General features: G+C 37.5%; 1 protein-coding gene across 1 annotated transcript in view; it reads left to right on the top strand.

The window, feature by feature from the left end:
• Positions 1-24,271, top strand: part of LOC133050543 (A disintegrin and metallopeptidase domain 3-like) — a 107,361-nt gene that overhangs the window by 39,670 nt on the left and 43,420 nt on the right. Inside the window, exons 8-11 of the mRNA XM_061134786.1 lie at positions 4,628-4,699; positions 5,144-5,310; positions 6,389-6,470; positions 14,201-14,340. Coding sequence (XP_060990769.1) covers positions 4,628-4,699; positions 5,144-5,310; positions 6,389-6,470; positions 14,201-14,340 — 461 coding nt within the window. The remainder of the gene's footprint in view (positions 1-4,627; positions 4,700-5,143; positions 5,311-6,388; positions 6,471-14,200; positions 14,341-24,271) is intronic.

Below are 24,271 nucleotides of genomic sequence, written 5' to 3'. Positions count from 1 at the left end.
GATTTTGGAGCCCAAACCGGTAAAGACTGTCACTGTTTTCATTGTTTCCCCGTCGATTTGCCATAAGTCATGGGATCGGATGCCATGATCTTAGTTTTTTGAATGTTGTTTCAAGCCAACTTTTTCACTCTCCTCTGTCACTTTCATCAAGAGGCTTTTTAGTTCTTCTTTGCTTTCTGCCATAAGGGTGGTTTCATCTGCTTATCTGAGGTTATTGATATTTCTCCCAGCAATCTTGATTCCAACTTGTCCTTCACCCAGCTTAGCATGTCACATGATGTACTCTGAATATAAGTTAAATAAGCAGGGTGACAATATGCAGCCTTGACGTACTCCTTTCTCGATTTGGAACCGGTCTGTTGTTCCATGTCCAGTTTTAACTGTTGCTCCTTGAGCTGCATACAGATTTCTCAGGAGACAGGTCAGGGGTCTGGTAACCCCATCTCTTTAAGAATTTTCCACAGTTTATTGTGATCCACACAGTCAAAGGCTTTGGCATAGAAAATAAAGTGGAAGTAAATGTTTTTCTGGAACTCTCTTGCTTTTTTGAAGATCAGCGTATGTTGGCAGTTTCATCTCTGGCTCCTCTGCCTTCTCTAAAACCAGCATGAACCTCTGGAAGTTCACGGTTCATGTACTGTTGAAGCTTGGCTTGGAGAATTTTGAGCATTACTTTACTAGTGTGAGATGAGTGCAATTGTGCAGTAGTTTAAACATTCTTTGGCATTGCCTTTCTTTGGGGTTGGAATGAAAACTGACCTTTTCCAGTCCTGTGGCCACTGCTGAGTTTTCCAAATTTGCAACATATCGAGTGTAGCACTTTCACAGCATCATCTTTTAGGACTTGAAATAGCTCATCTGGAATTCCATCACCTCCACTAGTTTTGTTTATAGTGATGCTTCCTAAGACCCACTTAACTTCGTATTCAAGGATACCTGGCTCTAGGTGAGTGATCACACTGTTGTGATTATCTGGGTCATGACAATCTTTTTTGTATAGTTCTTCTGTGTATTCTTGCCATGTCTTCTTAATATCTTCTGCTTCTGTTAGGTCCATACCATTTCTGTCCTTTATTGTGCCCATCTTTGCATGAACTGTTCCTTTGGTATCTCTAATTTTCAAGAAGAGATCTCTAGTCTTTCCCATGCTATTGTTTTCCTCTTTTCTCTTGCATTGATCACTGAGGAAGGCTTTCTTATCTCTCCTTGCTATTCTTTGGAACTCTACATCCAAATGGGTATACCTTTCCTTTTCTCCTTTGGCTTTAGCTTCTCTTCTTTTCATAGCTATTTGGAAAACCTCCTCAGACAACCATTTTGCCTTTTTGCATTTCTTTTTCTTGGGGATGGTCATAATCACTGCCTCCTGTACAATTTCACGAGCCTCCATCCCTAGTTCTTCAGGCACTCTCTCTATCAGATCTAATCCCTTGAATCTATTTGTCACTTCCACAGTATAATCCTAATAGATTTGATTTAGGTCATACCTGAATGGTCTGGTGGTTTTCCCTACTTTCTTCAATTTAAGTCTGAGTTTGGCAACAAGGAGTTCATGATCTGAGCCACAGTCAGCTCCCAGTCTTGTTTTTCTCTGACTGTATAGAGATTCTGCATATTTGGCTGCAACGAATATAATCAATCTTATTTTGGTATTGACCACCTGGTGATGTCCATGTGTTGAGTCTTCTCTTATGTTGTTGGAAGTGGGTGTTTGCTATGACCTGTGCGTTCTTTGGCAAAACTCTCTTAGCCTTTGCCCTGTTTTGTTTTGTAGTCCAAGGCCAAATTTGCCTGTTACTCCAGGTATCTCTTGACTTCCTACTTTTGCATTCCAACCTGCTATAATGAAAAGGATATCATTTGGGGATGTTAGTTGTAGAAGGTCTTGTAGGTCTTCATCGAACAGTTCAACTTCAGCTTCTTCAGCATTACTGGTTCAAGCATAGACTTGGATTACTGTCATATTGAATGGTTACTGGTACTTCAGTGGATAAGGATTCACCTGCATTCCCAATGCAGGGAACATGTGTTCAGTCCCTGCTCTGGGAACATCCCAATGTCTTGGAGCAACTAAGCCAGCAAGCCTCAAGTACTGAGCCCACACCCTGAAACTCCTGAAGCTAGCTGGCCGAGATCCTGTGCTCTGCAACAAGAGAAGCTACCACAATCAGAAGCCTACACACTGCAGAGAAATTCCATGCATAGCAATGAAGATCCAACATAGCCACAAATAAATCTTTTTTTAAAATAGAAAGTAGCAAGCCAATACCACTGATAAACATAGATGAAAAAATTCTCAACAAAATGTTAGCAAACCAGTTTCAGCACTATATAAAAAGGATCATACACCATGGTTTAGTGAAATTTACTCAGAGATGCAAGGGTTTTTCAGTATCCACAAAAAAATTTACTGTGGTACACCTACACATGACCAATAGGCACATAATAACCATGTGATCATCTCAGCAGATACAGAAGATTTTTACAAGATTCAACTTACATTTATGACAAAAACTCTACAGGAAAGAGGCATAAAGAGAATGGTCCTCAACATAATATAGCTCATATATGACAAACCCACACCTAATATCATACTTAATGGTGAAAAGCTGAAAGCACTTCCTTGAAGATAAGATAAGCAAGATGTCCTTGCTTGCAAATTTTATTCAACACAGTGCTGGAAGTCCTTCCCTTAGCAATCAGCAAAGAAAAGGAAATAGAATCCCACTTGGAAAGGAAGAAACAAAATAGTCAATGTTTTCAGATGACATGATACTATACATAGAAAATCCTAAAGTGAAAAGAAGTGAAGTCACTCAGTCATGTCCAACTCTTTGTGATCCCATGTACTGTAGCCTACCAGGCTCCTCTGTCCATGGGATTTTCTAGGCAAGATTACTGGAAAGGGTTACTGTTTCCTTCTCCTGAAAATCCTAAAGACAACACCAAAAACTACTAGAGGTTATCAATGTATTGGTAAAGATGCTGGATGCAAATTAATATACAGAAATTTGTTGCATTTCTGTCTACTAACAATGAACTATCAGAAGGATAGACTAAGAAGACTGTCTCCTTTACTATTGCATCAGAATGAATAATAACTACGGAAAAAAATCTAAAGAAGTAAAAGACTTGTACCTAAACAGATGGAAAGACACACTGTTTTCGTAGATTTCAGGAATTACTGTTGTTGACGTGCCCATACTCCCAAAGCTATTTAAGGATTAAGTGTAATCCCTGTCAAAATACCAATGGCATTTTTCATGAAACTAGAACAAGTAATTCTAAAATTTGTATGGAAACATGAAAGATCCCAAATTGCCTGATCAATATTGAGAAATAACAGAAGAAAGTATCACACTCCCTGATTTTAGACTATACCACTAACCTGCAGTAATCAAAATAGTATGATACAAGAATAAACACAGACACATAGGTCTATGGAATTGAATAAAGAGCCCAGATATAAACTCATGCACTTATGGTCAATTAATCTACAACAAAGGAGGTAAGACTATACATTAAATAAAAATGCAGTCCTAAAAATAAGTGACGCTGGGAAGACAAGACACCTATGTATGTAGGACTGAAAGCAGAACATTTTCTCACACCATATACAAAAATAAATTCAAAATGAAATAAAGACTTAATGTAAGACAGGAAACCATATTAGTCCTGGAAGAAAATATAGGCAGAACACTCTCAGTCATTAATCTTAACAGTGTATTTTATCTGTCTCCTCAGGCAAAGAAAGTGCAAGGAAAAATAAGCAAATAGTAACTACTTAAAAGCTTTTGCACAGCAAAGGAAACCATAAGCAAATGAAAAGACAGCCTGTAGAATGGGAAAATAGTAGTTGCCAATTATGACTGATAAAAGGTTAATATCCAAACTATATAAAGAGTTCATACAACTCAATATCAAAAAGAACCCAATTTAAAAGTGTGCAAGAGAACTGAACAGACAGTTTTTCAAGGAAGACCTACAGAGCACAGAAAAGATGTTCAGCATGTCTGAAATGCAAATCAGAACTCCTAAGAGATATCACTCCGCACTTATCACAATGGCTATAATCAAAAACACCACAAATAACAATTGTTGGCAAGGATGTGAATAAAAAGGAACCCTTATTAATTATGCAATCTTGGAATCTTAACTTTTGATCCTAAACAACTACATGTGTAAAGAGGAATATAATCATCACCATCTCATTTTAATATTGTTGTTGTTTAGTCAGTCACTGTGTCATATCCAACTGTCTTGAAACCCCATGGACCGTAGCCCCTCCAGGCTCCTCTGTCCATGGGATTTCCCAGGCAAGAATGCTGGAGTGAGTTGCCATTTCCCTCTGCAGGGGATCTTCCTGACCCAGGGATCAAACTCACATCTCCTGCATTGGCAGGCAGATTCTTTAGTACGAACCAGTTGGGAAGCCCTATTTTGTATTATCGGTTACTATATAATGTCCCTAGGTTTAAGTTTAGAACTTGTTAAGTATTTGTTAAGTCTTAGTTATATTTTTGTCCTTTTGCTTGCATGTTGCATTATTTTAACATTTTTATATCCATGTAAATGTGGTAGTTTAGTCATTTTCACTGATGATTAAAAAATACAATTTGCCTTTCAGTATGATTATATGGGCTCTGAAGTGGCAATTGCATCTGAGAAAATTATCTATATTTTAAGTCTAATCAACACTGTGAGTATTTACCTTTCATAGTTAAGTAAATACAGTAGCATTGTTTGAATAATAGCAGGTGCACTTTTTAAAATACTCCTGTATTTATTTGGCTGAATTGGTTCTCTGTTGTGACACATGGGTTTGTTCCTTGTGCCTCAACAGCTCAATAGTTGCCTCAATAGTGCATGGTCTTTGTTCCTCTGCAGCATGTGGGATCTTCCTGGACCAGAAATGGAATCCACGACCCATGCAGGGAAAAGCAGATTCTTAACTACAGCCCACCAGTGAAGTCCCACATGTGCAATTTTATAAAATGTATACTCCTGCAAACTTGTTTATCCCACCAATGAATTTCATCTGAAAAAGAAGATAGTTAATCAGATATACTGGTATTGCATATAAATGGATAGTATTATATTTATGATTACTTATAGCCATATATCATGAATCTCCTGTTTTTAGATGTATTCTCAGCTTCAAGTGTCTGTTATGTTAACTTCTCTGGAGATCTGGTCAGATCGAAATAAGATTTCAACTGATGGGGATGCACATGATGTACTACAAAGATTTGTGTCCTGGAGAGAAACATTTTTATTACAAAGGTCCCATGATTTGGCATACTTATTAGTGTAAGTAATTTGTTTCATTGGTATAAAGTTTATCAAACTATCTATAAGTTAAATATCAAAATTGTTCACAAAATTTATTATTTAGAATAGCAAAGATAGCTCAAAAAATGACTATGTGAGTACTGTGTTGGCAGAACGCAAGCTATAAAAATCTGATGATACCATGTAAGACACTAAAGCATGGTGGGCCATTATCCTGAGTTGTCTGCTTATTTCTGAGTTTAAAGAACTGAAAATATGAAAAGCCTTGGGATAACATAGGGCCTCTATGGTTTTAAAGAATTTTGCAGAGGTAAATAACCAAGACCAGCATTTTAACATTAAATAAAGCATACATTAGTTAACAGAATGCAATAAATCCATATAAAAATGCTTACAGGAGAAAACATAAGTATGGTAATGTGGTGACCTTATGGAATTTCTATCCTGACCTAAGGTGTAGCTATTTAGCTGCTTGCACTGTAACTTTCAAGAGTCTTTCTATATACTGATCTGATTATTTTGGATGGAAAGAAACAAAAACATGATTCTGAAAGGCCTTAAGTAATATGGATACATCCATAAATCCCTGGTGTCTCTGTGGAATTTAAGGTCAGGTTTGGAGGTTCAGGAGCAGCTTTAACTAAGGATTCATGTGTGTGTGGACACTTAATGCATCCCATCTCTGTTTTTCCTGATGACTGTGCTGCACACTCTTTCTCTTTCATCCTCCAGTCAACACTTTTTATGCCATCTGAGGCTTTATTACATGCAAATTCATGGCAGTAATCTATCCTGACTTTGCTGTCTTAGAACTTTGTCCATCCAGTGTTGACAGCAGTGGTGATTAATTTCTGGAAGGATGAGGCACTGCTGGATTTTAAGCTGTGCATCATACAGTGTTAACGTTGACTTTTGAACTTAATTTGGAGGCACCGGGGAGACGACCCAACTACAAAATGATTGAGAGCATTAGACATGATACACAATATTCATATTTTAAAGAAAGCAGCTTTATTGAAGACTCTAATTCTTAAAGATCATTGAGTCATTAATAACTTAAAGTGCATTTATCCACAAGAAAAATGTTATTATTTAGTTACAGGGACCATCCTACTTATGTAGGAGCAACATATCATGGAATGGCATGTGATCCAAAGTTTGCTGCAGGGCTTGTTCTGGTATGTCCCTTCTCTTCAGTACTTATATCATGTTTTGAAAGTTAATATCTTCTTTAAGAAAGAAAAGTGTGTATAGTATACCTAACATCTTATTAAATTAATATTTGAATACAGTGCTGTATTTTTTACTTTATACCTCACATTGTCATTCTTTTAAATTTTTTTTCTTTTTTTTTCCATTTATTTTTATTAGTTGGAGGCTAATTACTTTATAATATTGTAGTGGTTTTATTTTGGTAAAATACACATTATATAAAACTGACCATCTTAAGTATTATATGTTCACTGTGCAATAGTGTTAAGTCTGTCTGCATTGTTGTGAAATAGATGTGTAGAATCTTTATCTTGCTTTAATGAAACTTCATACACGTTGGCCAACAAGGCCTCATTTTCCATACCTCCACCCCCTGGCAACCACGATTCTCCTCTCTGCTTCTGTGAGTATGATATATTTTAGATCCCACATATAAGGTAGACAATACAATGTTGTCTTTCTGTGTCTGGTTTATTTCTCTTTGAGTAATGCATCCAGCTTCATCCATGTTTTTGAAAATGGCAGGATTTCATTCTTTTTATGACTGAATAATATTTCATGTTATTCATATATGCATATAAATCATATCATATTATACATTTGTATATATAGATATTTTCTTTATGAATTCATATATTAGCAATCACTTAGTTTGGTTCCATATCTTGGTGATTGTGATAATGCTACAATTAACATGAGAGATGGGAATGCAGATCTCTCTGAGATAGTAATTTCAGTTATTTTGGAGATATACCTAGAAGTGGGTTTGCTGGATCATATGGTATTTCTAGTTTTAATATTATGAAGACTCATAATACTGAGGTCCAGAGTGGTTGCATCATTTCATAATCCCACCAGCATTTCACATTTCATATTTTATTCATCCCACCCTCATTAAGAGTTGTTATTCTTTGTTGTTGTTAATCACTCCAAGGGGTATGAGGTGATATCACATTTTGCTTTTCACTGTAGCTTTACAATCACTAGTGATCTTGAGCCACCTTTTCATATCCTTTTTGGTGTTTTGTACATCATCTCTGGAGAAATTAATGTTTATTCAAGACCTTAACCCATTTTTTAACTGCATTACTTGATTTTCTTGTTTAGTTACAGCAGTTCTTCTTTTTAGCATCAATACCTTTGAATTTCCTTCATCCAGTTCCCCTCCTCTCAACCTCTGCCCCCAGTGTCCATAAATCTAGTCCCTTTTTTGAGTTTCCTATTTAAAATGATTATCACAATAAGTCTAGAAATGATACATCATTATACAAAGATTGTTGTTCAGTCACTCAGTTGTATCTGACTCTTTGCGAACCCATGGAACTGCAGCACGCCAAGCTTCCCTGTCCTTCACCATCTCCCAGAATTTGCTCAAACTCAATTTGCATGGAATCAGTGATGCCATCCAACCATCTCATCTATCGTCTGCTTCTCCTCCTGCCTTCTATCTTTCCCAGCATCAGAGTCTTTTCTAATGAGTTGGCTCTTCGCATCAGGTGGCCAAAGTATCGGAGCTTCAACTTCACCATCAGACCTTCCAATGACCATTCAGAATTGATTTCCTTTCAGGTAAACTGGCTTGATCTCCTTGCTGTCCAAGGGACTTTTAGCAGTCTTCTCCAGCACCACAGCTCAAAAGCATCAATTCGTTGGCATTCAGGCTCCTTCGTGGTCCAACACTCACATCCATACATGACTATGGGAAAAACCACAGCTTTGACTATACAGACCTTTGTCAGCAAATTAATGTCTCTGCTTTTTAATCTGCTGTCTTGGTTTGTCATAGCTTTTCTTCCAAGGAGCAAGCATCTTTTAATTTCATGGCTGCAGTCACCAACTGCAGTGATTTTGGAGCCCAAGAAAATAAAGTCTCTCACTGTTTCCATTGTTTCACCATCTATTTGCCATGAAGTGATGGGACTGGATGCCATGATCTTAGTTTTTTGAATGTTCAGTTTTAAGCCAGCTTTTTTACTACTCTCCTCTTTCACTTTCATCAAAAGGTTCTTTAGTTCCTCTTTGCTTTCTGTCATAAGTGTGGTGTCATCTGCATCTCTGAGGTTATTGTTTTTTTTCTCCCAGCAATCTTGATTCCAGCTTGTGCTTCATCAAGCCCGGCATTTCACGTGATGTACCCTGCATATACGTTAAATAAGTAGAGTGACAATATGCAGCCTTGACATATTCCTGTCCCAGTTTTGAACCAGTCTGTTGCTCTGTGTACAGTTCTAACTGGAGGCAGGTAAGATGGTCTGGTGTTCATGTCTATTGAAGAGTTTTCCACAGTTTGTTGTGATCCACAGAGTCAAAGGTTTTAGCGTAGACAATGAAGCAGGAGTAGATGTTTATCTGGAATATTGCTTTCTCTATGATCCTATGGATGTTCGTAATTTGATCTCTGGTTCCTCTGCCAGCTTGAAAGTCTGGAAGTTCTTGATTCACATACTATCGAAGCCTGGCTTAGAGAATTTTGAGCACTACTTTGCTAGCATGTGAAATGAGTTCAATTATGTGGTAGTTTGAAGATTCTTTGGCATTGCCCTTCTTTGGTATTGGAATGAAAACTGACCTTTTCCAGTCCTGTGGCCACTGCTGTGAACTTTCCAAATGTGCTGGCATATTGAGTGTAGCACTTTCACAGCATCATCTTTTAGGATTTGAAATAACTCAACTGGAATTCCATCACTTCCACTAGCGTTGTTCATAGTGATGCTTCCTAAGGCCCACTTGACTTCACATTCCAGGATGTCTGGCTCTACGTGAGTGATCACACCATCATGGTTATCTGGGTCATGATGATCTTTTTTGTACAGTTCTTCTGTGTATTCTTGCCACCTCTTCTTAATGCCTTCTGCTTCTGTTAGGTCCATACCATTTCTGTCCTTTATTGCACCCATCTTTGCTTGAAATGTGCCCTTGATAGTTCTAATTTTCTTGATTTCAAAGATACTGCATAGGTATTGATTAGATTCCCCACACCTTGCATTTCATACCCGTGACTCATTTATTTCAAAATCGGAAGTTGTATCTCTTAATCTCTTTCACCTATTTCTTTCTTTCCCCAGGTGCCTCCGTTCTGGCAGCCACCTGTTTCTTCTCTATATTTATAACTCTGTTTCTGTTTTATGCTTTTTCATTTGTTTTTAGGTTCCACTTAAGAAAAATTATACAGTATTTGTGCTTCTCTCTCTGACATATTGTGTGTGTGTGTGTGTGTGTGTGTGTGTGTGTGTGCATGCACTCTGAATTGTTTCCAGCCCTTTGAGAGCCCATGGACAGTAGCCTGCCAGACTCCTCTATCTGTGGAATTTGCCAGGCAAGAATACTGGAATGGGTTGTCATTTCCTTCTCCAGGGAATCTTCCCAGCTGAAGGGTTGAACCTACATTACTTGTGTTCCCTGCGTCAGCAGGCATTTTCTTTGTATGAGAAGCCGTTTTGACATATTATACTTAGCCAAGGGACTCTCAAGAATCTTCTCCAGAACCAAATTTGAAGGCATCAGTTCTTCAGCATTCAGCCTTCTTTATGGTCTAACTCTTACATCCATACATGACTACTGGAAAAACCATAGCTTTGACTATTCAGACCTTGGTAAGCAAAGTGATGTCTCTGATTTTTAAGATGCTGTCCACGTTTGTCATAGCTTTTCTTCCAAGGAGCAAGCATCTTTTAATTTTGTGACTGCAGTGACCATCCGGAATGATTTTGGAGCCCAAGAAAATAAAATCTGTCACTGTTTATACTTTTTCCCCATCTATTTGCCATGAAGTGATGGGACTGGATGTCATGATCTTAGTTTTTTGAATGTTGAGTTTTAAGACAGTTTTTTTCACTCTCCTCTTTCATCTTCATCAAGAAGCTCTTTAGTTCCTCTTCGTTTTCTGCCATTAGAGTGATATCATCTGCATATCTGAAGTTGTTGATTTTTCTCCTGACAATCCTGATTCCAGCTTGTGATTCATTCAGCCTGACATTTTTTTCCCATTTATTTTTATTAGTTGGAGGCTAATTACTTTATAATATTGTAGTGGTTTTTGCCACACATTGACATGAATCAGCCATGGATTTACATGTATTCCCCATCCCGATCCCCCCTCCCAACTCCCTCTCCACCCGATCCCTCTGGGTCTTCCCAGTGCACCAGCCCTGAGTACTTGTTTCATGCATCCAACAAATGAGACCTAATTAAACTTAAAAGCTTTTGCGCAACAAAGGAAACTATAAGCAAGGTGAAAAGGCAGCCCTCAGATTGGGAGAAAATAATAGCAAATGAAGCAACAGACAAAGGATTAATCTCAGAAATATACAAGCAACTCCTGCAGCTCAATTCCAGAAAAATAAATGATCCAGACTGACATTTTGCATGATGTATTCTCCATAGAAGTTAAATAAACAGAGTGAGTGTATACAGCCTTGGCATGTTCATTTTGAATCAGTCTGTTGTTCCATGTTCAATTCTGACTCTGTTGCTTCTTGACCTGCCGTGGAATTCTTCAGGCAAGAATACTGGAGTGGGTAGCCATCCCTTCTCAGGGGATCGTCCTGACCCAGGGATTGATCCCAGGTCTCCTCCACTGCAGGCGGATTCTTTACCATCTAAGCTACCAGGGCAGCCCTTGGTGGTCTTATTCCTATGTATTTGATTCTTTTCTATATGATAATCCATGAAATTGTTTCTTAAATTTCTTTTTCTCATTTTTATTGCTAGTGTGTAGAAATGCAACAAATTTGTCCATATTAATTTTGTAGCCTGAAACTTTACCAAATTCATTGATGAATTCTAGTAGCTTTCTGAAACCATCTTTAGAATCCTACATACAAAAGATCATGTCATCTGCAAACAGTGACAGTTTAACTTCTTCTTTTCCAGTTTGAATTCCTTTTACCTTATTTTCTTTTCTTATACCTACAGCTAGGACTTCCAAAGCTATGTTGAATATATGTAGTGGGAGTGGACATCCTTGTCTTTTTCCTGATCTTAAATGCTTTCAGCCCTTCACTATTAAGTATGATGTTAGCTGTAGGTTTGTTATATATGGTCATTATTGTGTTGAGATATGTTCCCACTCTGCCCAGATTCTGGAGAGCTGTTATCACAAATATTGCTGACTTTTGTCCATAGGTTTTCTGCATTTATTGAGATTATCACCTGGTCTTTATTCTTCAATTTGTTGATGTGATGTATCACATTGATTAATTTGCATATACTGACAAATCCTTCCATCCCTTGGATGAATCCCACTTGATCATGGTGAATGATCCCTCTAATGTATTGCTGGATTTGAATTGATAGTATTTTGTTGAGGATTTTTGCATCTGTACTCATCAGTGATACTGGCCTGTAATTTTGTTTTTTGTGATATCTTTGTCTGGTATCAGGGTGATAGTGGCCTCATAGAATGAGTTTGGAAGTTTTCCTTCCTCTACAGTTTTTGGAACTGTTTCAGAGGATAAGTGTTAACTTCTCTAAATGTTTGATAGAATTTACCTGTGAAGCCATCGGGACATGGACTTTTGTTTGTTGGAAGTTTTTAATCACAGTTTCAATTTCAGTGCTTGTGATTCATCTGTTCACATTTTCTGTTTCTTCCTGGTTCAGTCTGGGAAAACCATATCTAAGAATCTGTCATTTCATCCAGGTTGTCCATTTTACTGGCATAGAGTTGTTCATAGTAGTCTCTTATGATCCTTTGTATTTCTGTGGAGTCAGTTATGTCTTCCCTTTTTTCATTTCTAATTTTATTGTTTTGAGGCCTCTCACATTTTTTCCTGATGTGTCTGGCTTAAGATTTCTCAGCTTAGTTTTATCTTTGCAAATCAGCAGCTTTTAGTTTCATTGATATTCACAGTTGTTTTCTTTGTCTATATCTCATTTATTTCTGCTGTTATCTTCATGATTCTTTTCCTTCTACTAAATTTAGGTTTCATTTCTTCTTCTTCCTCTATTTGTTTTAGGTATAAGCTTGCATTGTTTATTTGAGATTTTTTTCTTATTTTTTGAGGTAGAATTTCTATCAACTTCCCTCTCAGAACTGCTTTTAACTGCATCCCATAGGTTTTGGACCATTGTGCTTTCATTTTCATTTGTCTCTAGGTAATTTTTTATTTTGTCTTTGATTTTTTTAGTGGTCCATTGGTTGTTTAGTAGCATGTTGTTTAGCTGCCACATGTTTCTGTGGTTTTTTTTAAATAGATTTTTGTTGTGGCTTATTTCTAATCTCATAGCATTGTGATCAGGAAAGATGCTTGATGTGATTTCAGTTTTTTTATATTTACCGGGGCTCACCTTGTGGCCCAGCACGTGGTCATTCCTGGAGGATGTTCCCTGTGCACTTGAGAGGAATGTGTAGTCTGTTGCTTTTGGATGGAATGTTCTAGAAATATCAGTTAAGTCCTACTGATCTAAAGTGTATTGGAATTGAAGGCCTTTGTTTCCCTATTAGTTTTCTATCAGCATTATCTGTCCATTGAGGAAGGAGGGGTGTTAAAGTCCCCCACTATTATTGTGTTACTGTCAATTTCTTCCTTTATGGTTGTTTGTATTTGCCTTACATATTCAGGAGCTCCTATGTTGGGTGTGTACATATTTATAATTGGTATGTCCTTTTCTGGAATTGAACCCTTGATCATTGTGTAGGGTCCTTCTTTGTCTCTCATAACAGTATTTGTTTTAAAGTCTACTTTTTCTGAAAACAGCATTCTTTCCCCAGCTTTCTTTTGATTTCTACTTGTGTGGAATATCATCCCCTGTTCCCTTACTCTCAGTCTGTAAGTTTCCCTAGCTCTGACAAGGGTCTCTTGTAGATAGTACATATACCAGTCTTGTTTTTGTATCCACTCAGGCAGTCTTTGTCTTTTGGTTGTGCATTTAATCCATTTTCATTTAAGGTAATTATCAACATGTATTATCCTATTACCATTTGGGCTTATCTGTTATAGGTCTTTTCCTTTCCTTGCATTTCCTGCCTAGAGAAGTTCCTTTAGCATTTATTGTAAAGCTGGTTTTGTGGTGCTGAATTCTCTTATGTTTTCCTTGGCTGTAAACCTTTTGATTTCTCCATCAAATCTGAATTAGAGTCTTGCTAGTTAGAGGATTCTTGGTTAGTAAAAGAAGCCAGTTTGAAAAGTCTATACACTGTATCATTCCAAATCTATTACAATCTGGAAAAGGCAAAACTATGGAGATAGTTAAAAACATCATTGATTAACAACCAGGGCTTTGTGTGTTACTTTCATCACTACTCAAGTTTTATTTTTTTAATGCTAGCATTCTGACTTTAGGAAAAATCTGATTTTATCCTAAAACTATTTCTGACATTAAAACTGACTGTCAGTTAAGAATCTGTGTATTTTTCAAAGTGTTTAAATTAAAAGTATTATAGTTACTGAAACAATGATTAATCTTCTCAGAATATTTTTTTCAGTTTATTAGTATTAAATCAGTAGCAGTAAGGAAAACATACATTATTAATATTATTGTTTATAGGTGAATGCCATTTGTATTGAGAGTACTATTATACAAAAAGAATAACAAAATCTAACTTTGCCTATTTTCTTAAGAAAATAATGAGCTTTATATAAAAGCTTATTAAATTAGTATTTGCATTTAGATAATATAGTCACAATTATACATGAAAAAACCAGGGGTTGAAGAAAATAACTTGAGCAACCATTCTGTTTTTTATTTCATTTAGTATTCAAAGATGATAACTTTAGAGGCATTTTCAGTTATTTTCACACAGTTACTTGGAATTATGCTGGGATTAAGTTATAATAATGACATCTACAAATGTTCCTGTCCAGGCACTGCATGCATAATGAATCCTGGAGCAATGTAAGATGTGATTTTTATCAAAACTTTGTCTTCTTTTGGGAGATATTTATAGCATTTCTTGATGTATGATATCTTTGATATAATGTAGACAAAAGCATTCTTACTAAATACCTATGAATTATTTTAATGTTTATTAAAGGGAATGAGTATTTGATATTGTAGAAAATGTGCTTCATATTTCTATGTTCAGTGCTGTAGTATCAAGTCATTGATGATGAGTTCCTGAGAAGCACTGTAATCTTGATGTGAGATTCATTAATCTGTCAAAAAATATTTAAACATGTACAGTTATAAGAATTGTGTTAGTCTGTCACGTGAATGATTAACAAGATAGAAAAATGTTATAAATTTTATATAGGTCAATCAGGGACAGAATTTTAAAGTCAACATGAAAATAAGCAAAATTTAAATGACTTATATTAAGTGCCTAGAGGGAAATAAAAGGGAATACATGGAGAAGAGAAACTTTATGGTAAAAAAAAAAAAAGGGGGGGGTGTCTAGGAAGCTTTCTATAAGACAAAACTCATGTTGGGACCTGAAAGAGAAGAAATAATTCTGGTCACATGAAGAACTTGTTGAAAACTTTTCAGGGAAAGACAGTGAAGTGATTCGTGGATATGAAGAAATGTTAAAAGCTCAAAAGACTGGGAAGGATAAAACAAACCAAAAGAAATGACTGAAAATATATGGAAGAATATTAAAAGCATAGAATTTTCTTTTAAAGATGGTAAAATGCAATCAGGTTAAAGAATCGTGATTCAGAGAAAGAGGTCCAGGAAGGACTAGAAAATGTAGGAAAGGAGCTAAGCAAACAATCATGATACAGAAATTGGAATTTTATGATGAATGTAACAATACACATTTTAATTGATTTATGCAGCAAGGATAATAAAATATGTTTTGTAACATGAATGTTAAATATTTCACACAGAGTAACGACAGAGTAATACTGTTACTGAATTAAGTCCCATGGACCCTAGCCTCTCTGCCTGGACTGGGGACGGTTCTGTTTTGTTTTATTCAAGAAGCAGTAATGATTCATATCAATGTATGACAAAACCCACTGAAATGTTGTGACGTAATTAGCCTCCAACTAATAAAAAAAAAAAGAAGTAATGAAATGGAAGCTGAGATTTCTCAACAGATAACAAAATTTCTTCAATGGGCAAAGAATGAAGAAGTTCACAGATGAACTTCTCACCCACGCGGTGATAGGGATTTACTTTAAAAATGTAAAGACGACGGGAGGACGAGTGAGGCTAGTGATGCAGAAGCATATGCATTAGTCCTCCAGGGAAGGGGCAGGGCTTTTTCAAAGGAGTGGGGTGCCTACATTTGTTAATCCTTTGTGAACAATAATTTCCATTTATAGGCACTGGTAGGTGTGTCATTTAATATTCTAATATAGTAAAATAAGCATATAATGAGACTCATGCTCTCTTGGAGTTCTCATTGCTCACCATCTTGGACCCAGCTACTTCTTTCTTTTTTTTTTTGTTTATTTTTTCATTTGTTTGTTGCTTCCTTTCTTATCTCTGGACCCTTTACTTTAGAGATTTATGGTAACTCTTGCTAAATGTGCAGGGTGATAGGTTTTGAGCAAAGACTGAGGCAGATTTTGAGCAAAGATTGGAGCAACTTTGCCCATGGTATTTGGTAAATGGTGATTCTCATAGTATACAGCAGTTTTGTAAGTTTGAGAGAAAGGGAGATGAGAAAGCTCTGGTCACAGGGACTTGCTTGCTGGGTCCCATGGGACTCTAATAATCGCCAATTGAAGAAGTAAGTTCTTGGTCAGCTGTCTCCCCAGGGCACTGCACAGAGAGGAGATTGAAACACACCCCAGACTTTCTGTGAAAGTGGCCTATTAGTGTGTCCAGGAGATTTTGTCTGAAAGGGAAGCTTCCTGTTTGGCACACATCTTACAGCCTTTGGTGGTTCTCTCAACAAGCAGAGCCCAGTGGGCCTAAGGTCACCCTGCCCATTTGCTTTCTCCAGTTCCTGGAGAAAGCACCCGAAATTTTGAGAATGCCACCCATCTTTCTTCTCTATATTGCCTTCCTCTGTTGACCTGTGGAACTTATGTTTACACTCAGAGGCATGTATAATTTGCATACTTTAAAGGCTGCTAGCTGAAGGTAGGGTTTTCAATCACCCCAATCTTAGATGCTAAGTCAGGTCCTTCATTTTAGGACATTGACAGGTCTGAGCATACCCTTAACAACTCAAAGATACTGATAATGCAATTAGCTGATACTTGGACAATATGGAAATTTTCAAAGAAAAGCAAAATCTAGGATAGGCTTGAATGACTAGATTCATCTTGTTTAGTGCCACTCCTTCAAGACTGGGAGAGATGACTGTTTTATCTAGAGTTAGATAAACAGGAGACAATTAAATGCAGAAACAACAGAACAGATTCCAAACAAAAGAATGAGATACTTTAATAAGGTAATATATCATAAAATTACCATAATCAAATGGATATAAATGAATTACCCAGTAAAGAATTCAAAATAATATGCTGAAAGATGTTCACCAAGATAAGGAGAAGACTGCATGAACAATGTGAGAACATAAAAACCACAAGAAATATAAAGAAATACTGCATAGAAGTCAGAGGACTGAAAAATACAAAACTGAACTGAAATATACAATAGAATATTGCAGTGTTAAACTAAAAAGAGCATAGAAACGATTAACAAACTCAGCAAAAGGAAAAATGACTGCACAAACATTAAGGTAAGGGAACTATAGGACAACATCATGTGGACCAATAATCACTTTATGTAGGTTCCAGAAGAATGAGAAAGGGACAGAAAGCTTTTCTGAAGAAATAATGGCTAAATTGTTCCCTAAGTTGGGAAAGGAGACAGACATCCAGATTTAAAGAGCCCAGAATTGTAAATAAGATGAATTCAATGAGACCCACACCAAGAAACATAATTAAACGTCAAACATTAAAGACAGGAAGCATCTTAGAAGCAGCAGCTTCTAAGGGAACCTCTTATAAGAACATGAGGAGCTTTGACAGCAGTCACATTGCAGGCCAGTAGGTAGTGGTATGGTAAATTCACAATGCTGAAAGAAAAAGATGACTTTTACCAAGCAAAGTTGTCATTCAGAATTGAAGAGAAGAGAGAAGAGTTTTACAGACATGCAAAATCTAAAGGAGTTTAACACCATTAGCCCAACCTTAGTAGAAGTAGTAAATGGAGTTCTTTAATGTTTAGAAAAGGTATTAATTAGTAAAAGGAAAACATAAGAAGTATAAGTCTCAATGGTAAAAGTAAATATATACTGAAATTCAGAATAATTGAATAAGTAAAGTAGGCAATTGGGCTTCCCTTGTGTCTAAACTGGTAAAGAATCTGCCTATAATGTGGGAGACCTGGGTTTGATCCCTGGGTTGGGAAGATCTTCTGGAGAAGGTCTCCTGGAGAAGGGAATGGCTACCCCCTCCAGTATTCCGACCTGGAGAATTGCATGGACTCCATAGTCCATGGGGTTGCAAAGAAACAGACATGACTGAGTGGCTTTCACTTTCACTTTCAAAGCAGGTAATTAAAGGCAACATGGTTTGCATAAAAGTCAAGAGTCATGAAAAGTACAACTATAATATTGTGATAAGCTATATGTAACATAACAAGTTATAAAATATACAAAGCTTAAAACCTGTTGAGGAAAATAAATATATTCTAAGTCAAAATATAGAGTGCATTCAAAGCTTTGTTATCTACTTAGACTGTGAGAGATATATGTTGTTATGTGCAAGCCTCATGGTAACCATAAAACAAAAACAAAACACAATTCAAACCAAACCCAAAACCAAAAAAAAAAAAGAAAAATTGGGAACACAAAAGAGAAAAAAAAAGAAGGAATGTAGGAAGAGAGCAAGAGCAGAAGAAAGCATCAGAGGAACTACAAAATAGCCAGAAAAGAAGGGGCAAAATGACAGTAAGTTCATGCCATCAAAAATTACTTTTAAAGCAGATGTATCAAATTTTCCAGTCAAAAGACACAATGGATGATGAATGAAAAGCAAGACCCACCACTCTCATACCTACAAGTGATTCCGTGCAGGTGTAAAGACACACAAACTAAAACTGAAAAGATGGAAAAAGATAGTCCACATAAATAGAAACCCAAAGAAAGCTGGAGTTAAGTATACTAATATCAGATAAAATGGACTTTACAACAAATATGGATAGTAAGAGATAAAGAAGGGTACTGCTTACTGATATCAGGAACTATACAGGAAGAAGAAACAACATTTATGAATATGTATATACACTCAACATTTGTTGTTTTATTGTTTAGTTACAAAGTCATGTCCAACTCTTTTGCAGCCTCATGGACTATAGCCCACCAGGCTCCTCTGTCCATGGGATTTCCCAGACTAGAATACTGGAATAGGTTGCCATTTCCTTCTCCAGGGTATCTTCCTGACCCAGGGATCAAACCCACGTCTCCTGCTTGGCAGACAGATTCTTTACTAATGAGCCACCAGGGAAGCCTGCACTCAACACAGAATCAACTAAATACATAAATCAAACATGGACAGGAGTATAAGGGAAGCAAACAGTAATACAATAATAGTAGGAGACTTTTAAGTACCTATGCATTTTGTCAGATAGATCATCCAGGCAGAATGTCAAAAAAGAAACATTGGCTGTAATGAAGCCTTAGGCCTGACAGATTGACCCATATTACAGAACATTCCACCCAACAGAAATAGAATTCACATTCTTCTCAAGTGTATTTGAAGCATTCTCCTGAATAGATCATATGTTAGACAACATATGATCATATGTTAGACAACAATAGATCATATGTTAGACAACAAAATAAGTTTCAACCAATTGAAGAATTTTGAAAACATATCCAACATCTTTTCTAACTCCAAGAGTATAAACCTGGACATAAATTAAAAGAAGAAAACTGGAAAACTTAAAAACATGTGAAGACTACACAAGGTACCACTAAAAACCACGTGTCAACAAAGAAATAAAAGAAAACTCAAAAAATACCTTGAAAGCAACAAAAATGGAAATACAACATAACTGAAATTTATGCCATGTAGACAAAGCAGTTCTAAGTAGAAGTTTATGGTGATAAATCACTATTTCAAGGAAAAGCTAAAAACAAAAACAAAAACCATCCTAATCCATACTAGAAAAAAAAAAAGAACAAATGAAGTCCAAGTTAGTAGATGAAAGGAAGTATCAAAAGTCACAGTGAAAATAAATGAAATAGGGACTAAAAAGTTAATAGAAAAAGATCAATGCAGCCAAGAAATCATTCTCTGAGGAAATAAACAGGATTGACAAACTTTTAGCTTAAAACTCTTCAAAATAAGAGCAAAAAAGATTCAAATTTTAAAAATTAAAAATGAAAGACAATATGTTGCAACTAATACTACATAAAGCAAAAGACTCTCAGAGACTATTATCAACAATTATATGTGAACAATTTGGAAAATCTAAGAGAAATGAATAATAATCTAAGAACATAGAGTCTTCCAATACTGAATCATAAAGAAATATAAAACTTGAACAGATTGATTACCCATAAGGAGATTGAATCAGGAATCAAAAACCTTCCAGCAACCAAAAGTCCAGGAACACTGGTTTCCCTGGTGAGTTATTCAAAACATTCAAGAAGAATTCCTACAAATCTTCAAACTCTACTGAAAAATAGAAGAGGAGGGAAAATGTTCAATCAATATGAGGCCAGCACTGTTTTCATACTGAAACAAACAAGGATAGCTTGAAGAAAAATAAAAGAAATGTTATGGTTTTGATGAATTTTGATGCAAAAGTCTTCAGCCAAATATTAGCAAACCAAATTCAACAGTACACAGCCATAGGTAAGGTGTTGGAGGAGTAGGAGGGTGTGGAGTACATCTGTCTCCATGGATGATGCGTCAGGAATACACCTTCAGTTGCAGAAGTGCTCTCAGAATACCAGTTGAAAGTGGGCAGGAGTCCCTGACCACTGAAAAGGAATGTACAGGTCGATGCAAAACTTGTCAGGACAAAGGAGAGGAGAGTGATCAAGGCTGAACCTGCATGCAAGGTAGAGGGGAACTGAAGCATCAGTCAGATCCCCACAGCAGGGCAATAGTTTGGGACAATGGAGGCTGTAGGAGAATGCAGCAGCTGATCTAGGACAGTCTGAATGGAATGAGAACCACACAGACAACCCTTGTGGCAGCCCCTCCCTCCCCTGGACAGGGACACAAGTCTCCCGGAATGTGTGGTAGCTGGGAGCTGGAGCATATAGACTGGAGAGCAATCTCAGGGTAAGGTCTGTTGTTGACTATGGGGAGACCACTTGAGGGGACGCCAGGGAGGAGATTGTGGTGGAAATGCCTTTGGAGGAATGCCAGACAGCTGTGGCGGCAAGGCGATACTGCTGAGTCATGGGCAAGGGGTGGAGCCATCCCTGTAGCCTCTCTCCCCACATGCCAGCACCAGCAACTGACCAGTTGTGGAAGACCCAGGGAGGGTGACCTTTTAAGTACCTGATGCAGTGAGCAATAGAGAAGGACCCCAGCCAGGGGAGGCATTTAAGTGCCTGACATGCTGAACAGCAGAGAAGGACCAGCCAGAAAGTCTCTTTGAGCGCCAGCTGCCTGAGGCTAGAAAAAGTCTCTAAGTGCTGTAGCTCCTGCACCTGAGGCTGCCAGGGTCCCTGCAATCCAAGCAGCTGTACCACCTCCATTCTTAATTCTCAGTGAGACAAAGGTGCCAGAGGCTCGAAAATATCCTAGTAGCCCCATATCTCCTGTACCAATGGCTTCCGGCTCCCCTGGGTACCTGGCACTGTGTTCCAAGCTGCCACACGACCGCGACAGCAGATCCCCACAGCTGCAGGCTGCCAGAGGCTAGAGAGAACCCTAAGAGAACCATGTCTCCTACTCCCCTGACCTCCAGCTCCCCTGCATACCTGGAACTGCCAGAGGACCTGAGATCCAAGCGGCAGCACCACTTCCACACCTGGTCCTCACTGGAGCAGAGCCAAGCCCTCGAGGGCAGCCTCGGGAGCACACTGCTATGGACAACCCACGTGTAGAGGTGGAGATAAAACCACGATTGAACCCCAGGGGCAGTGTGGCTTGGGAAGAGGATTGAAAACCTTCCTATCAACGGGACAAGCTGCAGGTTAAATCCAAGTAATCAACTAGGCAAACTCTGTGCCTATGAAATGCATAAAGGGACAATGAGAATTCCCACAGAACAGCAGACACTGACTTGGGTGGCTGTGGACATTGGAGGCAAGAATACACAGGGTGTAGGGCCAGAATCTGAGCTGTCCCGAGAGCAGGTCCAGAGACCAGCTCAGTCCTGGAGGGCATCCTAGGGATGTCAAGGCAAACTGTAACTCACAGCGAGGAAAAGGACACTTGACAGCAGAGATCAGAGAAAAATTATTATTATATTCTGATTTGTTCCTCAAAGAAGACATACAGATTGCTAATAAACACATGAAAAGATGCTCAACATCGCTCATTATTAGAAAACTGCAAATCACAACTATAGTGAGATATCACCTCACACCAGTCAGAAGGACTGTCTTCAAAAATCTACAAATAATAACCGCTAGAGAGGGTGTGGAGAAAAGGGAAGCCTCTTACTCTGTTGGTGGGAATGGAAATCCATACAGCTGCTATAGAAGACAGTATGGAGATTCCTTAAAAAGCTAGGAATTAAACTACCATATGACCCAACAGTCCCACTACTGGGCATATACCTTGAGAGAGCCATAATTGAAATAGACCCATGTACCCCAATGTTCACTGAAGCACTATTTCTGATTGCTGGGACATGGAAACAAGCTAGATGCCAATTGACAGATGAATGGATAAAGAAGCTGTGGTACATAAATACAAATGAATACTACTCAACCATAAAACGGAATGCATATGAGTCAGTGCTACTGAGGTGGATGAACGTAGAGCCATTAAAACAAAGTGAAGTAAGTCAGAAAGAGAAAACAAAGTATCATACATTAACATATATATATATATGTATATAATATATATATATATGGAATCTAGAAAGATGGTACTGATGAACCTATTTGCAGAGCAATAATGGAGACACAGACACAGAGAACAGAGTAATCGTCTCAGGGAAGGGGGCAAGGAGAGGGTGGGACAAATGGAGAGAGTAGCAGTGAAGCTTATTCACTACCACATGTCAAAGAGACAGCCAGTGGGAATTTTCTGTGTGACCCAGGGAGCTCAGACCAGGGCTCTGTGGCAACCTAGAAGGGTGAGATGGGGTGGGAGGTGGGAAGGAGGTTCAAGAGGGAGGGGCACATATATATGTGGCTGGTTCATGTTAATATATGGCAGAAACCAACATAATACTGTAAAGCAGTTATCTTTCAACTAAAAATAAGCAAGTTTTTAAAAATTCAACAGCACATTAAAGTGATCATATATCATGATAAGGGCTTCCCTGGTGGTGCTAGTGGTAAAGAATCCATCTATCAATGCAGGAGACTTACGAGATGAGGGTTTGATTCAGGGTCAGGAAGATCCCCTGGAGAAAGGCATGGCAACCCACTCCAGTATTCTTGCCTGAAGAATCCCATGGACAGAAAAGCCTGGTGGGCTTCAGTCCTTGAGGTCACAGAGAATCAGCCAAGATCGAAGTGACTTGGCATGCACGCACACATAACATGAAGAGAGGGATTTATTTCAAGGGTGCAAGAGTGAGTCAACATCTGTAACTCAATGTGTTATACCCCATTTACAAAAGAATGATAAAAAATATATTCATCTCAATAAATTTATAAAAAGTTTGAAAAAATTCAAATCCATTTACGATAAATACTCTTATCAAAGTAGACATGGTGGAATGTGCTTCAACTTAATATGGTTACATATGACAAACCACACCTAACATCCTACTCAACAGTGCAGGGACGTCTCAGGCTGTCCAGTGGTTAAGACTCTGAGCTTCTACTAAAGAAATCGTGGGTTCAGTCCCGGTCAGGAAACTAGGATCATGCTTGCTGCATGGGGTGGCCAAAATAAAAATATGCAAAACAATAAAACACTGTAAACATGGATGATTTCTTTCTAACATCTGGAAACAAGACAAGGTTGCATAGTCTTGCCACTTTTATTCAAAATGGTATTGAAAGTCCTAAGCAGAGCAGTTAGGTGATAGAGATAAAAATTATCTAAATCAGAAAGGAAAAGTAACACTGTCACTATATGCAGATGACATGATTTTGCACATAAGAAAACCCTGAAGGACTCTACCAAAAACTGTCAGAAGTAATAAGCATATTCAGGGAAGTTACAGTATGCAAAATTAATATATAAAATACTTTGTATTGCTATATACTAAAAACAAATTATCAGGAGTACAGATTAAGAAAGCAATCCCATTTACAATAGCATCAAAAAGAATGAATTACTTAAAACAAATTTAAAGGCCAAGAAAATGAAAGATGTGTACTGAGCAATATAAGATTGATGAAAGGAATTAAATAATATGCTAAGAAACAAAAAAAAAATACTTCATGCTCATGTATTGGAAGAATTAATATTGTTAAAATATCCATATTAGAACTGGAAAAGGTCAATCCTTATCCCAATTTCCAAGAAGAGTAGTACAAAAGAATGTCCCAACCATAGGATAATTGCACTCATCTCCCATGCTAGTAAGGTCATGCTTGAAGTCTTGCATGCTAGGCTTCAGTATTATGCAAACTAAGAACTTTCAGATATCTAAGCTCGGTTTAGAAAAGGCAAAGGAACCAGAGATCAAATTGCTAACATCTGCTGGATCAGAGAGAAAACAAGGGAATTCCAGAAAAACATCAACCTCTGTTTCATCAATTGGGCTAAAGCTTTTGACTGTGTGGATCATAATAAACTGTGGAAAGCTCTTAAAGAGACAGGAATAC

This window comes from Dama dama, chromosome 32 (assembly GCF_033118175.1).
Source record: "Dama dama isolate Ldn47 chromosome 32, ASM3311817v1, whole genome shotgun sequence".
NCBI lineage: Eukaryota > Metazoa > Chordata > Mammalia > Artiodactyla > Cervidae > Dama > Dama dama.
The sequence above is the reverse complement of the archived record's forward strand: the minus strand, read 5'-3'. Positions and strand labels throughout refer to the sequence as shown.